We start from the raw sequence: 22,069 nt of genomic DNA, 5'->3' as shown, positions 1-22,069 counted from the left end.
AAAAAAAAAAAAAACCAAAAAACAAAAAAACAACCTCCCAGAAAAGTAGCTGAGTAAGCCATGTGAAGTCAGTTAATAAGCAGTGTCCTCCTCCGTGGGTCTGCTTCCAGCTTCTGCCCTGAGCCCCTGCCACGGAGTCCCTCCGTGATGGATAATATGGAACCTGCAGGCTGAAATCAACCCTTTTCTCCCCAGGTTGGTTTTGGTCAGTGTTTCATCAGAGCAACAGAAAGCCAGATGACACAGCCAGGCCCGTGTCGGAACCCTTGTGCCTCTGCCTCATCGGTGCGGAGACTACACCTGTGCTCCACCACACCCAATCTGTGTCTGTCCACTCTACAGACAATTTTTCTTTCCTTAAAGAAAAGAAAAGTTTTAATTTTTGAGTTGGGGTCTCACATACCCAGCCTGGTCCTGAATCTGCTGTGTAGCTGAAGCTGGCTTTGGACTCCTGCTCCTCCTGTCTCTACCCACCCAGGGCTGGGAGCACACAAGTGCTGGAATACTTGGCTTTAGAAACCACTTCCTGATGTACACTGGCAAAGCTGTTTCTCATCAGAGCAGGAAGGATTTATGGGGCTGTAAGTCCCATCTTTTCCAGTTTTCCACACATATCCCAAAATATTTTCCCCGTCACAGTGCCTAAGGCTGCTTTTCAGCTGTGGATGCCTTCCCGTGGAGAAGCAAGCGGAGGCTACTGAAGGCTCCGCGTCTGATCAGCTGGCTGCCGCACAGCAATTTTCTAACCCCTTCGTTTTGGGACTGGGATGTAAGCTGTGCTATTTCTGAGCTCGAGGCAATTTGTCAGAGGAATCAGGAGGCAAAAGACAGGATCCTAAGAGAGGAAAAGAAGGAAGAGGCCTGAAAAAAAAAAAAACGTCACTTTGAAATTCTGTTTCTAGACTGGCTCACTCTGTGTGAAGGTAAACTCTGCAGTTTCTTTTTTTGTTTGGTTTGAGGCTTGAACCCTGGACCACACACGTGCACCACCACCCGCCCAGCCTCAGAGCTGAATGCTCAGCACCAAGGACGGCTCTTGCTCAGCAGATCCCAACTCTTCCTCTCTGCCACGCTTGCAGCAATTGGGAAACACGCTAGAAGCAGCATGTAATAGCCACCACCTGCTCTGTGATGCCTGGCCGTGTGCAACAGCAGAACTCTCTGTGTTCAACAGAGGTGACATGAGGTGATCACGTATCTGGGGTGATTTAGTTGCAACTCAAAGCAAAACTCCTGGCTTGAAAGGAATGTATAATCTTACAAAGTGGTGATGCCCTTTAGTCCACATGAAAGAATGAACGTGCTGCCAGCTTCAAAGTTTTCAGAGAAACTCACAGGTAGTTATTCCAGCTGAGGATTTCAGAAAAAGTTCAGGGGATGTTGTAAGTGGCCTAAGTCTTGGGAATTAAACTTGGGGCCTTACACACGCTGGACAGATGCTCTGCCACTGAGCTTCATCCCTAGCTCTACCGAGCTTGGTCCCAGCCTTAGCACTACTGGAGGTGGTAAAAGCTTTATTACTTGGCGGGACCTACTGGAAGGAAGTTAAGTCTTTGAGAACATGTGTTTGAAAGGGTTACTGGGCCCTTGGTCACTACCCTTCTCTTTACGGCCTGGCTGTCATGAGGTGAGTGATGCCTAAACCATGTGCTCCTGCCATGATATACTACCTTGTAAGAAGGAAAGCAAATGGCCAACTACCCATGCCCTGACACCTCCTGAACTGTGAGCCAAAATTAACTGTTCCCATACCTTACACCTTACATTGGGTACTTTGTCATAGTTATGCAAAACTGATTAAAACAAAGGAGTATGACAGGCCAGGGAAAAGAAAGCAGGGAAAGAGAACACCATTTCAGGAGGAAGAAAGCTGTGAGCAGGGGACACAGATAATGTATGCACAGGAAACACCAAAAAGTGTCCATGCCTTCATTCTCGTCTAGTATGTTCCCTATTACAGTTTCCACACTGAAACAATGTTCACTGAGTTTCTTTACCAAAAGCAGCACTGTTAACGTAACTATAATCTGACATTATAAGTCCCAACACATAAATACAAGTATTTCCTCAAGCTGTCCCCCCCAGAAAAATACACACATAAAGAATGTTGTTACTGTATTTGTGATGATTCTAACAGTACTTGCCAATGATTCCAATGGACTTCCAATGAGTGCTATCATTTCAGCTCCTTCTAAGTTTTCCTCAATTTTCATTTGTTTTTGTTTTTTTGTGACAGGGTTTCTCTATGTAGCCCTGGTTGTCCTGGAACTCACTGTACACAAGGCTGGCCTCAAACTAAAAGATCTGCCTGTCTTGGCCTTCTGAGTGCTGAGTGCCACCACCACCTGGCTTTTTTTTTTTTTTTTTTTTTTTACTTTTTGAGATAGTCTCATTTATCCCAGGCTGGTTTCTACCTCATTACCTTGATATCTCATCCTCCTGCCTCCACCTCCAAACATGCATCATCATGCCCACTTTTATTCAGTGCTAGGATCAAACCAAAGGCTTCATGTGTGATAGACAAACACGCTACCAGTTAAACTACATTTATCTCCAGCCCAGCTTTCTTTTTTTCTTTTAGACACGACTTTCACGATGTAGCCCTGGCTAGCCTGAAAGTCACCACGCAGCAGCTTGGCCTTGAACTCAGAGATCCAATGGCCTCTGCCTCCCGAGTGTAGAAACTTCATGTACATGGCTCACCAATTTTCTGCCAGAATTAACGACTCGCAATTTTATTTCTCTAGGTAACAGAGGCTTCCTGTAGATGTCTGACATGAAACAACGTATTATTTTCTAAGTGTATTCAACTCATTGTAATGGGCCACGTAATAATGTAAGAGCAGTCCATTTTCAAAATTACAACATTTCAACTTACTGTCAGGGAGCTGAACTTCTCTGTACCGGACGAGCTGACTCGGAAGGAGAGGCTTGGTGTGGGCATGCTCAATAAGGGTGTCTTCCACCATCTGCATAACTCCTAACGCAGCCTACAGGAAAAGAAATACCATAGTGTATTATAAGAAAAACAACAACAGAAACAGCACAACCATATCCTTTCTGTGAAAATCAAACAGCCTACTGGATAGCCCATTACAATAGCAAAAAATGTACTTATACAATAAAACAGTGTAGATGACCATAAAAGCAGAGGATAGAACTTTAAATAGTAAATTCATTTATTCCTATTCAAACTGTTAAAAATTGAGTCTGCCAATCAATATGGTAGTAGCAAAAAGAAAAAAAAAATCCAAGTAATTATGCACATAGTACTGATGTAGAAAATAAAGGCATTTCTAAAGCTGGGGAAGAAAAAGTCAGTCCCATATCAGTGATCTTGACCATAGAAACCAAACAGAAGAGATAAACATAAGAGTTCACTGTTGAATCAGCCTAAACTGAGCAAGCATCTGACCTTGGGCATATTGTTTTGGAGGCTACACTCAGAGCGGTAGACTGTAAGGGCTCTCGAGACAGACTGTTGTGGAAATGCTGAGTGTTTTCCATGCGCCATTTAGTTCTTAGCTATGGTGTAGGGGTTCTACTTCTCTGACCTGCAGAGGTGATACATTTTCATAAGACTACATATCTATCCCAGCAACCACAGGGTGGCTCACAACCATCTATAATGAGATCTGGTGCCCTTTTCTGGCGTGTAGGCACACAGACCATTGTCTACATAATAAATACATACATCTTGAAAAAAAGATTACATATCTAGTATGTGGCAGTGTCAGGGACTGAATGCAAGCTGCATGATTTCTGCATTATGTGAGCCTACAGACTAGGGATAATTGGTCCCATTTTTTCTCTGATTGCATAGACCAGGTAACAGCAGCAGGGACAGTCATGAGCTTCAGTTAACTCCCATAATTCTATTTCTTACATGTCCTTCCTACCTTCTTCCATAGAGAAAGCTGAATTAATTCTAACATGCTTAGCACTGTGCTAGTTACATCTTGAGACAGAATAGAGAAAATAATCTCTTACAGTGAGCCACAAAAGACTGCTAAAACTTCACCTCGTACCTGCTTTGTTATGTTTCCATGGAGAAGGGCTTCAATGTGCAGCCGTGACAGCAGCTCAGGTATGAAGGCCTTAAGTCGGGGGAGGGTAACATCTGCAAATGAGTAAGAAATAGTAAAATCTAAATAGAAATTTTAAAACAAAACTTTGAAATACCTTCAGATTTATAAGAGACTTGCAAAAATGATAGAGTTCCTTTATAACCTTTATCCAGTTTTGTCTGTTACCACCTTTCAATAACCTTAATGATTATCAAACCTAAGCTATCAGTACTGATAGACACTTGTTTTTATCAAGGTTCTATAGCTCAAACCCAGAGCCTTGTATACGCTAGGCAAGTGCTCTACCACTCAGTTGCATTCACAGTTGCTACAATACTGTTAACCCAGGTACATGCTTTATTTGGATGTCATGAGGTGACATCCAAACAGGGTCTTACTCCATAGCCCTGGCTGGTCTAGAACTTGCTAAATAGACCAGGCTGGCCTTGAACTTAACAGGATCTACCGTTCTCTGTACCAGAGTTCTGGAATTAAGTGTGTTCCATCAATCTTGGCCCTGGATTTCAGTTTTTACACTAATGTCCTTTTTCTGTTCAGGATCTAATCTATAATCCTATATTGCAATTAGCTGTCATGCTCCCTTACTGTCCTCTCACTGGAGACAGTTCCTCGGAATTCCTTTATTTATCTAGCGTCTTCTCAAGATCGAACTGTATTTACATACTAGCAGGGAGAAGCACTATGGAGCAATGTGTATCAAAGGAGTGGTGTGTACCATGAAGCAAGGTGTGTCACAGCACCAGACATGCTACCCCGAATTACCTGCTTAAGGCGGTGTGGGCCAGGTGTTCTCATTGTAAATGTACTATTCTAGTCTTTAGGGAATAATGGAGCAATTTGGAAGTGCCCACTACCAAAGGCTATTAATGCCAAATTTCCCTGATATAATTAATAAATATCTGTTTGGGGGAAACCTTGAGACTCTATAAATACAGCCTTCCCTTAAATTTTTAAGTTAAATGTTTATTACATTAAGTATTTATCTGTTCATGTATGTAGTGTGTGTGGTGGTCCAGGGTGGAGGGCAGGAGTCCACACGTGTGGGGTTGTCGAATGCAGGGGCAGAGGACGGCACACAGGGGTCGGTTCTCTCCTCCTACCACACGGGTTCCAGGGATCCGACTCAAGCCAGCAGGCTTTGTGGCAAGCACCTTTAGGGCTCGAGCAATCTCACTCGCTGGATTGCCCTCAATTTTTTTTTTTCCTAATTTTAGCACCTGTAGGCAGATCCTGCCTGTGACAATTGTTACTACAGCATCCTAACAGTAATTTTCCTACTGCTTACATTCCTTTCCTACAGACTGATCCTCCTTTAGGAACTAATTCAGTTAATTAATTAAATACCTTTGATGGGTCAGGCGTTTTATAGATATTATCTTTCAATCCAAAAGTATGTGCAACTATCTTAATTTCAAAGGTTTTGCGCACACGCACACACGCACGCACACACACACACACACCCTTGAAGTCTATTATCTAAGTCTAAAGTCTTATCTAATGTCAGAACTGGAACATAGTCTGCTCCCACTGCACTGCCTTGGGAACCCCTTTTCTACACTCACCCACCCCATCTCTATAGAAATAATCTTTCTACTTCTGTTTCGCAACCCTGGTCTCTGATCCAGAAACCCTCCCAAGTGCTCACTGCTTCATCTGTAGGCAGGGCTGGGTGTGTGAGCAGTTGGTAAACATCACTGGGCCATATTGAGTTCTGAGGCTCTCGATAGCCTACCTTAGACAACGAAATGACTAGAGTCAGGGTAGATTAAGTAGAAGGAGTCTCACCGTCCAGGGCTTCCTTTAACTCATCTTTAGTCCAGGCCACTTCAGTCATCAGCAAGCGGAGGTAGTACATGGCATGCTGGTGAGGCTGCTCAGCCCGGAAATTATTAAGAGATCGCATATACTAGGGAAGGGAAACATGGGCTCATTAATTTTCAACATCAATTAAAAAGTCAGCTACAATCCAACTTCTTCTCACAGTAATTCTGCATAGCTGGAACTGAAGGAAAGAGAACTGCTTTCTCTTCTATCTAATTAGGAACAGCACCTATCCTTCTCTGATTGTTAAACTAAAGGGCATGCATTTTCATTGCCCAAGCCACATATTCACCTCTGACACACATCTAACACCTGGCAGGCCTACTCTGCAGGGGATCCTGGGACACTGCACATCTCCAAGGTCTCTGTGAGCAGTGACATGGGGAGCAGCTACCGGATGCTCAACTGAAAACTGACATTTCATTCCAGCATGTGAGTGAAGGTCATCTTTGTGAGCAGCTATCCATTCTGTGCTTCCTCTATTGAGCCAAAAAGGACATGGATTTCAGCGGAAGACACAGCACCCCTAAAGGCCGTGCTGTAAAGTAAGAGCGTTCTTTCGGCAGGCAGTGCTCTTTCTAAACAGCACACATTTGTCTGCGAGGAAGGCTGGGGTGAAAACTATAAAGACTCTCTCACCGCCACCAGAGCCTCCCCTGTCAGTCCTGCAGCTGTAGCAGCTTTGGAAGCTCACAGTCGGGCATGTGTATACTAGGGGTTAGGGCTCGGTTCTCCGAGCAGATACAGGATTTATCAAAGTTGAGGCGAGATAACGCCATCAGAATCATGAATGCTTCTTTACATCCTCTTTCCATTATTAGCAATTTTTATAATATGATAATATAAGAGCTACAGAGATGGCTCAGTGGTTAAGAGGACTGGCTGCTTTTCCAGAGAACCCAGGGTTCGATTCCCAGCACCCACATGGCAGCTCACAACTATCTGTTAACTCCAGTTCCTGGGAATCTGACACCCTCACACAGACATGTATAAAGGCAAAACATCAATGCACAAAACAAAAATAAATAATTTAAAAAATATGGTAATATAACTGAATTAATAAAAAGTATGGAAACATCCTATATATAAGACTTACCGCCTCTTTGATAATTTCAAATCTTTTGTTATCAATCTCAAAAGTGGCCATTTTTTCGGTAATCTTCTTTAGCAAAATTGGCTGTTTGTCATTGTAACCTTTCACTGAGAGCTAAAAAAAAGTTGAGGGTATTAAAACTCTTTAAAAGCATTCAATAACTATATCTTAAGCTTGATTCTAAAAACACTTTCAAAAATCCCAATACTAGGTATATTAAGTAGAAAAGAAAACAAGAAACTCAATAAGCTTAATAATCGTCTTTATATTAAACAACATCCTTCCCCAAATAAAGTCAACAGTAGGTAAACTCACCTGATGCTAAAACTATAGTGGCAACCTACCATATGGTGGCAATCGTGTTCTCACTACATCAAACTCAATTACAGAATGAGTTTCAAGTTTTATCTTTTTCTTTCTGGTGTTGGAGACAGAACTCCAGGTCATGCTAAGTATATGCTCCACCATGGAGCAACAAACACCTGGGGCTCCTGAATTTTATCTTCAGAATATCGAATGAATAGCAGAACTAATACTTTTATGAACGAAGTAAGAAGGAAAAAAATCTCAGGGGACTGTTACCTAGCTGTTGGACACATTCCAAAGTGGTTTAGAAATAGTTAAATGATCAGCTCTGGCGGGCTGTAACTGGGAAAGAGCAAGTCCCATGTCTTAGGCCAGTCTGGCTTACTCACAGCCCATTCCAGGCTAGCCACGCTGTCTGTGTGCGGAGACCCTGTTTCAATTTCCTGCCTCCTCTAAGGGGGGGAAAATCATCTTTGGAAAAATCAGGAAGCCCTAATTTTACATTTCATAGCCTACTACTGCTCTGATTCAGTGTTATTCAGCAAGGAACCACAATCTTCACTACCTAACTACCTGCTTATTTGTGAGTTCTGCTGATGTTCTAAATGCCAGTGGCAAATAAATCTGTAGGGAAAATACATTGTACATACTATGAGGGTTTCGCCTTAGAATCATTTACTTTAACAGCCTTGGAGAGCCTCGCATTCAGAAGGCAAGGAAGGGCAAAGGCTGCGATTGCGTCTCTGTGTGCAGCACCTGGGAAAATACAGGATATGCTGCAAGAACTACCCTGTGAGGAATGACAGGCAAGAACCACAGCTGGAGCAAGGGCCCTTGGCCACAGAAAGCATGCTGAATACCATATGAACTGCTACAACTATTAGAATTCTAACATGCTGCTAAAAGCCACCAGGGGAAAACTATTACTTCTATACTTGTAGCTAATTTTGATCTTTGAGTCTCAATCTGCAGTCTGAGAATGGTTAGACTATATGAATTCTTACACATTAAACAATAGCTACCTGAAAATAATTTTGGTCAAAAGAAAAAGAAACACTACTGAAAAATAAATGCAATTTTAAAACTTTTTGCGTGAAATTTTGGGACATGCTCTCATCTCAGTTGTTACTAAACTTGTGCTTTCAAGACCCATGAGGATGAATGCGTGCCACTAAATAGATAATTTGAAGGTGAGATATCATCAAGGGTAGGATGCAGGTATAACACATGTAAAACAGTTAATGAAACGTGCCACAAAATAAACTGCCAGGTAGCTCTGAACACAGGAACTCTCTACTACTGTCCATAGAACTAAAAGATGCTTATGTATTAGTAAAATTTAAGCACCGCAGTAATAACAAGTAGCTTTTACTCGTAACTAGAAAAGGACTCAAACACATGAGCAGACAAACATGCTTTTAAGATTAGTATGTTAAACATCTCAGAAAGAACATGCACACACATGTAGCACACATACATGTACACAAGGTGCACTGAGTTTCCCCAGTCATTTATTAGCGGGCTAATACTAATTTGAGGCTTTCAGTCACATGAAAGGTGCAAGGATGAAAACCATCAACCTTCCTGCTGAAGGATGCAGAAGTTAAGAGTTGGCCCAAGCTCGAGAGAAAGCCTCAGCAGCGTGGTGCCTTCTCTTTGGTTGGCACTTTACTTACAAGTATTGCATTCATCCCTGACGCAATGGCATAGCTCAAGCCTGACAGGCGTGCTGCATATGTATACTCTTTTAAATCATCCTTCAGTAACCTGATAAACAGGTATGTCATGTTGCAATGGAGAGGATCAGCATAAAGGTAGCGACTAACGAAAAGAAAAACAAAACAGATGCTCTGATACCTCACGCGGTGACATGGCAGTGGGGAGACATGACAAGAGTATGGATATGCAGCCTCGTGATCTGACATCTACGGAACAGGCTAGGCCAGCCTCACGGTTTACAAAGAGATGACTTCATTCTGTTTCTCTGAAGCTCAAGATTTCAGATACAGAATGGATGAGGGCTAAACCTACATCGGGCACAATTTTGTTCGAGGAGAAAAATGTGACATTCTGATGAAAGATGTTAAAAAAAAAAAAAACTCGAGGAAACTCTGCATACTATGAATGGTACACAGTGGAATGTTAGGATAAAAGATCACTTAATTAAATAAAGAGAAAATATGATACGCCAGAAAGATTTTTTTTTTTTAAGAAATTAAACTCATACCCACAGTTAAAAGTGCTTCCATCAAATCAATATAAAAAATGTTGATGAGTGGAAGGCTCTAAGGCATGGGTACTTACATACATCCCATAGATGGTATTTTGGAGGTCATAGCTCAGGCCTGCTAGCTCTGCTGCATATGCATACTCGTTGAGTGAGTCTTTGAGGAGCTCAAGGTACAAATAGGCCATGTTACAGTGCAAGGGGTCCACATAAGCAAATGGGCTGGAAGAAAATGTTGACAATAAAAGAGCTGATTTATTACTTTCTGCTGTGCTGTGGCCTCTTGAGATGGGTCAAGAAACTGAATATTAGTTTATATAATTTCCTGGGTACACAGTTGAATTTTTTAATCTGCTTCTTTTTGTCATGAGGAGAAAAAGGGTCTAAGAAAGAGGATACCAGAAGTATGCTATGGGTGTGCGCTGGAGGCAGTGGAGAGAGAAGTAATCGTGTCAGGTGGTGTAGGAGAACGGACAGGACAGGAAGGAAGGGCAGGGGAGAGTATGAGAAGGTAAACTGCGCAGCTATCCTTCAGCTGCTGGGAGGAGGTATGGCTGGCTGAGCTGATCCAGCATCCGCATGTCTCTCTTCAAACAAGCTACACTCTTGGAGTACAGAAATATGAGACTGGAAAACTTGTGGGCTCTAACTGTATGTCCGTAAAAGAGAAAGACGGAAAAGAAGTGTGACATTGTTAGCAGTAGAGCATTGCTGGAGCATGAAGTTTATCATATAACTGCAGCTAGAGTTAGAAAAAAAAAATACAACAGCAAAATACTTATGTGGGAGTGTAGGAAAAGAGAAGAGATGAATAACAGCATATAACAACTAAATAGAACGAGATACCAACTTTCCATCTCTCAGGCAGAAAGCTATTTCCCTCAGGGTACCTGGGTTGGCAGCAGCAGAGCTTGGGGTTCAAAGAAAAGTAAAACAACCTTCTTGCTTACTATAAAATACTGCTCACCCTTATCAGCACCAAGGAAAGAGCCATGAATTCAACATTATGTGTGATTACACGCTTCTCAGCACCTACACGGCTCCTCTCTAGGCACTAAGAGCAGATGAGGAATAACTCAGGCAAAATCCCTGAATGCTCAGGGCTTATAGTTAACTGAAAGACACAAGTAATAAACTTAAATCTGAAATACCAGGTGGTGGTAGGGTTATGGGAAAAAGGAGTGAAAAATGGAGGGCAGAGGAGGCAGGGATCTAAAATCAATCCATTAGATGGTTAATCAGGCCATGGTGATAACAGCTGGGCCTGCCCCCAATGCACGCAGGGAGACAAGCCACAGGGAGATCTGGCAGGTAGACAGTAGCACTTTCCAGACTACTGCCCCAGACCTATGGAATGTGCTTTATTCTGTTTGGAGCGCAGTGACCTCACGCACTGCATCACACATTGGTGTGGGGACAGTAATGACAACTATTTTATCCAAGCTAGTAATAAGGCAAAACTACAGAAAAAGGCTTAGGCGCTAGGAAAATTAAAACCAAAGAGAAAAAACCATCATCTACTACATATGTTTATCTATTTGTACATACATTTATTGTCTATTATATGGCATGCATAGAAGATTCCTAGGTCAACTTGTGGTAGTCGGTTCTCTCCTACCATGTGAGTCCCAAGGACTGAACTCAGGTTGTCAGGCTTGGTGATACCTTTACCTGCTGAGACATCTCTCTGATCTTTATTTTCTTATAGCACTGTATGCAATGACAAATCCTCTTTAGGCAGCTTTAAACTTAAGGCGTTGTTCTTACATACACACACACACACACACAGACAGAGAGAGAGAGAGAAAGAGAGAAAAAGAGAGAGAGAAAAAAACATCAAAACAAAAGTAGGGCCATGACAAAGTCAGTTCATGGACAACTGGAGTTTCATCAGCCTGAAAGTCAGGAGGGTCAGGATCAGGGGTTCAATGCCATATGGTTCAAGCTGAGAAGAGAAACACAAGTGTTCTAAAATACCAGGTCATATAACTGTGTGCTAGAGCACTAGAGGAGGCCTAAAACAATGTCATGATTCCACTGGAATATGTAAATTTTGGCTCAAATGCATTATACATATGGTTCACAGGGTCTTAAACTGACTAAGTATACATAACTTAATCGTATTTCTGAAAAGGTGAAAAGGATATAAACAACACACGTACAGTTTCCTTCTTTCTCTCTCTCTCTCTCTCTCTCTCTCTCTCTCTCTCTCTCTAGTTTTTCAAGGTTTCTAGGTTTCTCTGTGTAGCCCTAGCTGTCCTGGACATCGATTTGCAGATCGGGCTAGCCTCACACTGAGAGCTCTCTGCCTCCTGGAGTGCTGGGACTAAAGGCATGGGCCACCACACCCTGCTTATAATTTCTATTCAAATGTATGATAAAACCAACAATGATTCTTTAGGGAGATGAATCTTTGCTCAACAGTTCAGAGGAAGAACTTTAGTTTCTCGAAAGGTGCTGTAAAGAAATTAACACCCATAAACACAATCCCAGCAACCAAAAGGGAAATGGGGACAAGCTACATGGACTATTGACCCTGTCCTCCTGTAATCTCAGCCCTTGGAAGGCTAAGGCAGGGCGATTATCATGAATCTGAGACCAGTATAGGGGCTTCAAGTTGAGTTCCAGGGCAGTTTGGCTAAGGTGAGACTTTGTCTCAAAAAACTAAACTAGGAGCCCCCAAAATGGGTCAGAGGTTAAGAACTCCCTGCTGCTCTTCCAGAGGCCCCAAGTTCAGTTCCTACATCTATGCCACGAGGCTTACAACGACTCATACCTGCAGAGGATTCAACACCTCTCTGGCCTCCAGGGGAACCTACACACATGTGTATAAAGACATACACACATACATATAAATAAACACGGAAAATCTTATAAACACCAAACCAAACATACATATGTTCACTCCCCACTACCCAAGAAATTAAAAAAAAGGTTAGGAAACCTGTACATCTAATAATTTGGAACACTATGCATCTCTCTATAATCTTAACATATTTGTTTGTGAAACATTAATTTCCTATTTAGAGATTTTCTTTTCCAAAACATTTAAAGTATCTCTTTAATTTCAGGTCCTGTCATTTGAATACTGTAAAACTCAAAGAAGTTTATCACACTGAACACTGTTTCATGACAAATTCATTTTTGAAAAGCCACTGAATTTTAGAAATGTGAAATTACAGTAGGAGCCAGGTGTGGTGGTGAGCATCTGAATCCCAACATTAAGGCTAAGACAGGAGAAGAGCCAGCCTGCGTGTTCCTTGACACTATTCTAAAGTGTTCTAAGATGAAGCTGTTTACAGCCACCGACATTTCACCATGAAATGCACACACGTCCGAGGACCGGGAGTGTGAAAACTGCAGGTTGGTAATCCCAGTTCAAGGCCTTTATTGAGGTTATATGCTCCTCTGAAGGTTTACCTAGCACGTGAAGATTCTTCCTTGAGTTCAATTTCGTAATTGTTAGAAGGCTCCATGCACGGCCTTCTCTAAAAGGCCATGAGGAAACCCTATCTCCCTCTTCTCTGTGTGTGTAAACACATTCATGTGTATGTGTACAAACACACACATGCACAGATCCTGGGCACATATACAAGCACACACAGACACCCAGGCACGCATGTACATCCCTGGGCAAGTTTTAAGAACTGGAAAAAAAAATGAACCAACAAAAACATTTCAATTATTACCTCTTTTGTTAATAAATCTCCAGATTTCCAAATCCTGATGGTTAAGAAGACTTTCTACTAAGAGCTAACATGATCACTCTAGCAAAGGTATACTCATTAATGCAAGGTTCTCAGCACTTCTTCACAGCCCTTTCTTCCCTAGGAGACATCTAATCCTTATTATTTCAAGATATGGATGCTTAAGAACAGAAAACTCAACAAAAATGTAATTACTGGTTTTCTAAGTTGTATGGCTAAATTCAGCTACATACCTGAAAAATTCAAAGTTGAGACAAGCTTTCGGCAAGAAAAATTTATCGTCTTGTTTGAACCACAGCTTACTCATGGCTGTATCCTGAGACAGAGAAAAACACTTTGGTTAAGGAAACAGAGATCCGTTCCATAGAGGTATCCACTCAAAGCACTCTTCAAGGTGAGGGGGCAAAGGGCACTCTTCTGGAGAACGTGCTCCACAACCTGGGAGCACCCAGGTCAGCAGCGGAACAGAGAGAAGACTGCCAGCCCCTGCGACAGAGGGGAGCCAACCCTCTCCGTCCCCTAAAGATGTTTGTGATTTTCAAGCTGCTAAGTTTTTAGAATAATTTGTCATGCTGCCGTAGAGATGAACGATCTAATAACACCTTAACTAACTTCACTCATTCTATACCAGGAATGCTCCCAAATGTTCATTTTAAACTTTGAAATTCTGTTAAGAGGTATAAATGGGTTCATGTGCCTACCGCTTTCCTCTAACAAAACATTTAAAACAGCCCAGCCAGGCACGGGAGCCCAAATGCAAAGCCAGCATTTGGACTGCTAGGGGGCGCTGATGAGGCTAGTCTCAGCTACACTGGGTGCAAGGCCAGCCTGAGCTCTGTGGTTAAGACCCCGTCTCAGAACACAAGGACCAGGGACATAGCTTAGCAGCAGAGTTCTTGCCTAGCCTTGCAAGGCCCTGGGTTCAAGCTGCAGAACTGTGCAAACGGACAGGTAAAGAGCAGGAGTGCAGTGCAACAGCAGAACGTGTGCCTGACTCAGAGCTCAGCCCTGGCTCCAGTCTCCAGCACCTCCACCCAAAAAGAGGCAACGAGAAGTTTCTCCTCTGCTTAACGTAATAATTCAGTACAGCCGTCTTAGAAGAAAAGCAGGTGCCTCGCTAATAACCTGGTTGCTTAGGATAAACTAAACTTCAAGCTCCTAATCGAGTCTTATCAACTTCATCTGGATGCTAGATCATTTGAAGATAAAAACCACGGAAGGCAGCGTCTACAGTCATGAGTTGCAGTTTGTAAGTTTAGAACCAGGAATATGCTGCAACTTTTCTACATGCTTTATCCAAGGTGTGAAGTAATGATCTGGAAAAAAAAATTATGAAAGGGGGGTCTCAGTCACCCTGCCCAGACTCTTAACTCCAGGAGGTCCACGAAACCACTGTGCTGTAATTAGAACCTTTAGATCTAGGGCAGTACGTCCAACAGCTTCCCTTGGACAGGCTTCTCCTGGGCTTCAGGCTGGCTCCTCTCACCACCTTGTGTGATGCGGCACAACCTGCTTCTTTACTAAGTCTTCTGCGGATAGGCACGAGAGCCTGGCACCTTTCAACAGGCTCACAGCTAGCGCCCTGACTTCACTTTTCTGCAGCAAAGCAATTCTCTAGGGTCTATGTTGTATAATAGTTTTGTTTGTGGTTGCATTTTTAACTTCACAGTATTTTTTGTATTCTTTCACAGCTTTCTATCATCTCTTAGGGTGTGACAAATCCTAAGTGAACAAAGTTCCAATCATAAGAAATTATCTCTATCTATTTCTCCATGTAATAGGTCTGACGTGCAGAACAAGAGATTCAGGGGCTGAGGCAAGAGGATCCCTTGACCCTCAAGAGTTGGGTAACATAAGACACACCTCCCCATCATGCATAAACAATCAAACAAACCACAGATTTAACATATTACCTTAATAAGAGCAGGGTATGGTGTTGCATCTTTTTCTAATGACAAAATCTCAAAATTTGTAGGAATAAATTCATTCTTTGTTGGGAGTTTAAATTTCCCATTCAACTCGGCATTTTGCCACTTCTAGATGAATGAGAAAATACACATACATAAAATTACTGACATAACTCAAGAGTTAGACATACAAACCCTGGTTTGATCTGCAACATCATTGTGCAAAGCAAGGACTAGTGTTATCTGAGGATAGTGGGCCACACCTGTAATCCCAGTGCTGGAGAGGCAGAGGCAGGAGGATGCCCAGTTAGACACCAGCCTGACTGACTTCTCAGCCAGCCAGGGCTGGATAATGAGAACCCCTCTCAAAACAACAAACAAACGAAGACGTTGCTCAATCTGTAAGCAAAGCAGAAGAAACATTCTCCCATCGTACATAAAGGGGCTACCAGCAGAATCTACTGATGGATTTTCTTTTCTTTTTTTTTTTTAATTTATTTAATTTTACTATTTTACGTGCATTAGTGTGAGGGTGTCAGGTCCCTTGGAATTGAGGTTACAGACAGTTGTGAGCTGCCACGTGGGTGCTGGGAATTGAACCCGGGTCCTTTGGAAGAACAGACCATGCTCTTAACCACTGATCCATCTCTCCAGCCCCTACTGAAGGATTTTCATGCAATTTTAGTTTACCTTTCTGGTTCTAAGAGATTTTACATCTACTTCCCCTCTCTCCTTTCTGAAGCTTCTAATCAGCTGCTTAAAGAAAAACCTGAGTTCTTGGAACACAGAGAATCTGATGGGTCCCTATCTACTCTAGCTCTCTAAACACTAACCATCTACAAAGGATTACTTAAGCCCATACTTTCAGTTCTGCTGTTGCCTTCATTTATGGCCCAAACGCCAGGCTAATGGGGCTTCTTTCACTTCAGTACTTTTAGTTTGTCCACTTATTTGTTTATTTTGTGTGCAGCTGCACCCAGCCCACGATGCCTGCGTGGAGGTCAGAGGACAGCCTGCAGGAATCAATGCTCTGGGTTCTGGGGATTGAACCTGAGTCTTGGTAGCAGGTGCCTTTACCCCCTGAGGACCCTCACCATCCATCACTTCAGTGCTGAAGCCCTAGTCCATATTCCTTCCAGAAGACACGCAAACTGCTAGGTAAGCCAGTGATTCAAGACAAGGACATGAACTGGTTCCAGCAGCTAAGTGGGACAGAAAACAGGCCTTTGGTTGTTGAACCCTTTTTACTGGCTGTTAAAGGGCCAGGCTCACAGCTAAATGACTTTTTATCATTAAAAACCCAAAAAGGGCAAGCAAGGGCCAATAATTCTGGATTCAGTCATTTGTTACCTTGCTGACATGTCACAGCTTTGCAGGCGCTGCAGTTCGATTTCTGTGTCCACACTTATGGTCTTTTGGCATGGGGACAGTAGAGCATTGACCAGAGTTTTTAAGCTAGAAAGGCTGCTCTAAGACCAGGGAACACACAGCAGATCCCCTCACTGCTGAACTTCCAGACAAACTTAAGAACTCTCCAGGACAGGCTGTTATAGTCATTATTTGATAAACGGGAGGTTCTCCGTGTTTTCAGGTTATTTCAGCCCAGCACTGACTGAAGAAAGATTACATTTCCTTCAGTTTAGGAATATGGATTTAGTCATACCCTGGAGGGCATCCCAATGTCAGAGATCCCTAAGCATCAGTGACTTTTTTTTTTTCCTTTCTTCACTGATCACACCAGGCTGGGCAGACACTTGAGCTCCATCCCTGGAACCCGAGATGTAGGTAAAAGGAGAGAAAGGACCACACAAAGTTCTCCTCAGACCTCTATATACAATGCATACACAATAAATAAAAATTTTAAAAAAAATTATTTTCTTGTCATTGAAAAAAATGGTTTGGGCTGGAGAGATGGCTAAGCAGTTATGTGCGCTGGCTGCTCTTCCAGAAGATTCAGCACCTACATGACAGCTCACAACTGTCTGTAACTCCAGTTCCTGGGGGTCTGGAACCCTCACACAGACATGCATGCAAGGCAGAACACCAAAGTACATGAAATAAAAATTAAATTTTAAAAAAAAGAAGAAGAAAAGTTCATTACTTGTCAGGTTTCCGGGTACTTTTGAGTAATAGACCCAAACTCAAGGGTCCACAGCCAACAAGGCAAGAAAGAAAAAGATTCTAGGTAGCTTAGCAATGCCTCAACCACTGACAAATGTGGTAAAATGCAGTCTAAACACAACTGGTTGGAAGTAAATCACAATTCTCTCATGTTGACAAAAAGTAATCAGACAATGAGGGCAAAATATAACGCTACTAAAAGGTAAAACCAGTGTGGATCCTGGCCAGGACCGCAGCAGCACTGCCAGCTCTGCAGCCTGCATCTGGCTTCCATGTCCCCTACTTCCTCGTCTCCTGCCTTCCTGGTGCCATGCACTCTGCGTTCACCACACTTCAGAGCTTGGATGCATGAAGCTGGGGTCTACGTTGCAGCCCTAGGTAGTCTGATAAACACATGGGAAGGTGCCAGAGCACATCACATCATGTAAAACTCCACCCTCAGGCTCCCTAGCTCCTCTTCTACTTTTCCCAGGACTGTGAGGACAACGGTGGACTACCACTCTCCACACCCGGGGACCTACATTGAAGGATCGAGGGAACTCATGGTTCCTCACAGCTCAGACTTATTCACAAGAGACTTAAGCCTACCTGAATGACTTCCTCTGGTATAGCTTCTTGCGTGTACTGGGTTCCATACCACTGCTCTGTGCGGTCAGTTTTCCCTTCAAATGATTTGGAAACTATTGCCACCCTAGAGACAGATGGAAAGAGCAAACAGAAACAAGCCTGTAGACTCATGATACATGTATATATAGACCCTGACCCATAAAAATGTAGATAATGTCCAAGAATGGGTTGGGCCTTGCCCTGGTTTGCTTTCTGTTGCTGTAGTAAACACCAGAACCAAAAGCACACTGGGGAAGAAAGGGCTTATTTCATCTTACAGGTCAGTCCTTCATTGAGGGACATCAGGGCAGGAACTGGAGCACAGAAATGAAAGCAGAACCATGGAGGAATGCTGCTTACAAGCTTGTGCCTCATGGCTCTCTCAGCTTGCTTTTTAAACACAGCTCAGAACCACTGCTCAGTGGGCCAGACACTCACACACATCAACGTTAGTCAAGAAGATGGCCCGCCGACCTGACTATAGGCCAGTCTGATAGAGGCATTTTCTCAGCGGAGGTTCCCTTTCCTCAGGTGTGTCAAGATGACAAAAATTACCACCTCAGACCTCTTAAAACCCAATCAGAAGGCAGCACAAACCCAAGCACAGGTTTCTGGGCACAGCCCCACTCTCCTTTGTTCACAGCCCATTGTTCTTAGTGTGAAAAGACTGCTACAGGAGATATTCATCTAGGTATGCTACTGACTTAAGGGTTTTTTTGTTGTTGTTGTTTTTTGAGACAGGGTTTCTCTGTGTAATAGCCTCAGCTGTCCTGAACTCATTCTGCAGACCAGGCTGGCCTGGAACTCACAGAGATCTGCCTGCCACTGCCTCCCAAGTGCTGGGATTAAAAGTGTGTGCTGCAGCCACCACCATCCAGCCACCACTGACTAATTTAAAAGAACAGCCAGGGAAAAATTAGAAGAGGGAACAGGGATGTGGCACCTGTTTGTAATCCCAGCTGAGGTGGAAGCACCATGAGTTGGGAGTGGCAGCCAGAGCTACACAGTTAGAACCTGTCTCAAGAAAAATAACAGCAACAAAACCAAAGTTGTTAAGAAATAGTTCAGGCTCAGAGTTAAGAGTAATGGCTAAGAACGTGGGTCCATCTTGTGATCATACAGACTTCAAATGTGGGCTGGAGTGTGACTCAGTGTGGAACACACGCCTAACAGGCATGAGGCTGTGGGTTCAATCCTTTGCACAGAATTAAAAGTTCAAGGCTCTCCCTTCCCCCCATAAACCTGTACTAACTTGTTAGGTTTCTGTTCTGTGTGTGTGTGTGGGGGGTTTGTTTGTTTGTTTTCTTATTTTTTGTTTTTCCCTGAAGACCCAACTGTCCTGGAACCCACTCTGTAGACCAAGCTACCTTGAACTCACAGAGATCCATCTGCCTTTGTCTCCCAAGTGCTGGGACTAAAGGCATACACCACCACTGGTTGGCTCTCTTAGCCTTCTTTTCCTATCAGAAACTAACAACAAATTTATCTACTCCAAGCACACTGGTCTTCCTGCTGCTAGGGAAGAGGAGAACAAGGAGAAATGACCATCTTCTGGCCTATTAAGAGCTATCTTTAATGAGATACCAGAAACTACTTAGAAGAGAATACAAATGGGAATAGTCAAGCAATCTGATGTTTTAATGTCCTCTATAGTCTTGGGCATCGGGTGCTTGGTCCCTAGTTGGGAGACCTATTTAGGTAGGTGTAGGAAGTGTAACCTTGCTGGAGGAAGTGGGTTTAGAAATACTAAAAGATTCATGGCATTTCTAGTTTGCCCTCTCCTCCATTCTTGTGGTTCATGATGTGAGCTCTCCACTTCCTGTTCCTACTGCCGTGCCAGCTGCTTGCTGCCATGATGGTCCCTTATGCTTCTGGAACCATAAGCCAAATAAACTCTTCCTTCTGTAAGTTGCCCTGGCCATGGCACTCTGGCACAACAAAGGAAAATTAACTATTACATGGATGGAAGGCAGAGACAAATGCCCAAAGACAAAGACTATTTTAAGAGTCACTGGGCTGAAGATGTAGGTCAACAGTAGAGCACTTGCCTACCATGAGAGATGCTGTGGGTTTGACCTCGGGCACCAGGAGGAAAAAGGAGAGAAGAGTGACGAAAGCTTTTTATCAGCAAATTCTGTAAGCTCTTCCTGAGGAGCAATGTCAGAGACACTTCTGTCTCACCTGTCTCTTATCTCTCTAAATTGAAATCATTACATTTCCACCAGCATACTCAGCCCCACCCTGGGATGAAGCCTGTTTTGAACCTTTTAAGTTGGGAAGTTCAACTCGCTTGGCTGGGTTAGCACGAAGTCAGTCAGTTCTGCTTCTCTCTTACAGTCCAACTCAAATAAGTAGGCCTAGGACAGCACTTACTTGCTGCCCTCTCAGGTATTCTTCTGGAGCCTCTGAATGTTGCCCTCACAGCTGCATGCCCAGTGCTGCCACCAAAACACCCTCTACTCAGTATCTTCCCTTTCAGAGTCTCCATTTCTTCTTCTACTTTCACATATCATGTGTGTGTGTTGGGGGGACATGCTTAAATGTGGCAATCTGAAGTTGATGTTGGGAATTGTCCTCAATGCTCTTCTCTACTTTATTCACTGAGGCAGGGTCTCTCAATCAAACCCAGAGCTCACCAATACTGTTAGCCTCCCGGGCCAATCCTCAATGCTCTTCTACTTTATTCACTGAGGCAGAGTCTCTCAGTCAAACCCAGAGCTCACCAATACTGTTAGCCTCCCGGGCCAGATTGCCTGGGGATTGCCAGATTGCTGCCTCTGTCTTCCAAGGCTGGAAGACAAGTGGGCTGCCATGGCCACCTGTCACTTACATAGGCTCTAACAAACCAGGCCATTTTTCCAGCTGCAGAACCATGATCTCCATCCCACACTCCATGGTGGACTTCCCAAACAGCAAAGGCTAACTGTCTGAATTACCTTCTATTTTTTGTTCATTCTGAAGAACAACTGTGCTTGATCTCATCAACTTTCTTTGAGGCAGACACTAATCAGTTCCACTTCCCACCTGCCAATCTGGACTGGCCTACCTATCACCGATTACTACCAATTCCAGAAGACAAGCTAAATAAGAAGAAACATATTCCACAAAAACACGAGAATCAGAGTTTAGGAGATGAAAGATTTCTGTTATGCTGTCCACAAGGAAATGGTGTATGCTGACAATTCTCATACCCTATGGATCTGTAAGGTATCTCAAGCAGGTGGAAGCATGTGCTGCACAAGCCTGAATTGATCCCTGGGACCCATGAGGAAGCAGGATAACTGACTCCATAAAGTTGTCCTCTGATCTACATAAGCACTCCATGGTAAGCACATGCCCACCCTCAATGATGGGTTAGAGGATGGGAGAATCAGGTGGGAAGGGGGAGAGGAGATGGGACTCAAGGAAGGGAACAAGGGGAGAGACAGCTAGAACTCAAGAGCATTTGAAGAGCAATATGGTTTGCTACAATATTTGAAGGCAATCCTAATAAAGTCTCCAAATGATGAGGGAGACGGAAACCATCCTGGCCATTCTGTCACTAAACAAAGCTTCCAGTGCTGGGTTTCATCCAATTAAATTGTTGTCCAAAAGGGTCCCATGGAAATCCCCAAACAATGCAGGCTGTTGCCAAGACAGTAGGTTGCTCTCCACAAACAGTCAGCAAGGCCCCATTGATGAAGACAACATGGAGAGATAGAGCTGGTGCCTACATGGACCATCACCTCCACAGTCTAGTATCTACAACATGGAAATGTACTCTGCAGGCCATCAAAAGAGAAAAGTAAACATCAACCCAACCATAGAGCGTTTGATCTACAATCTATCCAACCTGTAAAATATGCTAGGGCAATGGTGGCACAGACCTTGTGGCAGTAACCAACTGACGTCTGATTTGATTGGCCCAAGAATCCATACCTGACACTACCTGGGTGACCAAGAACCAGAGTCTAGATAACCCAGAGACGGACGTAGTGCAAAACTAAATACTACTGACCTCTTAAAAATATTTAAAAAGAGTGACAATAAAATGTCCCTAATGACATTCTGCTATACTCACAGATTGGTATCTTACTCAGCCATTAGAGAGACTTCCTCCTACAGCAGATGGGAACAGATATAAAGATCCACAGCAGACTCCTGACTGTGTAAATGAGAGGGTCTCTGATTCTAGTGGCTTCTCTTGGAGCTCT

At 43.3% G+C, this 22,069-nt stretch overlaps 1 protein-coding gene across 2 annotated transcripts in view; it reads right to left on the bottom strand.

The window, feature by feature from the left end:
- The window catches only part of Ide (insulin degrading enzyme), a 118,096-nt gene that overhangs the window by 13,507 nt on the left and 82,520 nt on the right, over window positions 1-22,069 (bottom strand). For both annotated transcript variants that reach the window (XM_055613814.1, XM_055613813.1), the window contains 8 exons: window positions 17,859-17,961; window positions 15,156-15,278; window positions 13,476-13,558; window positions 9,613-9,757; window positions 7,006-7,116; window positions 5,874-5,994; window positions 4,029-4,120; window positions 2,879-2,990 (listed from right to left, as the gene is read on the bottom strand). In XM_055613814.1, the coding sequence (XP_055469789.1) occupies window positions 2,879-2,990; window positions 4,029-4,120; window positions 5,874-5,994; window positions 7,006-7,116; window positions 9,613-9,757; window positions 13,476-13,558; window positions 15,156-15,278; window positions 17,859-17,961 (890 nt within the window). The remainder of the gene's footprint in view (window positions 1-2,878; window positions 2,991-4,028; window positions 4,121-5,873; window positions 5,995-7,005; window positions 7,117-9,612; window positions 9,758-13,475; window positions 13,559-15,155; window positions 15,279-17,858; window positions 17,962-22,069) is intronic.

The sequence above is a fragment of the Psammomys obesus genome, unplaced genomic scaffold (assembly GCF_907164565.1).
Source record: "Psammomys obesus unplaced genomic scaffold, mPsaObe1.curated_primary_1811, whole genome shotgun sequence".
Taxonomy (NCBI): Eukaryota; Metazoa; Chordata; class Mammalia; order Rodentia; family Muridae; genus Psammomys; species Psammomys obesus.
This window is presented reverse-complemented; position numbering and strand designations above follow the sequence as displayed.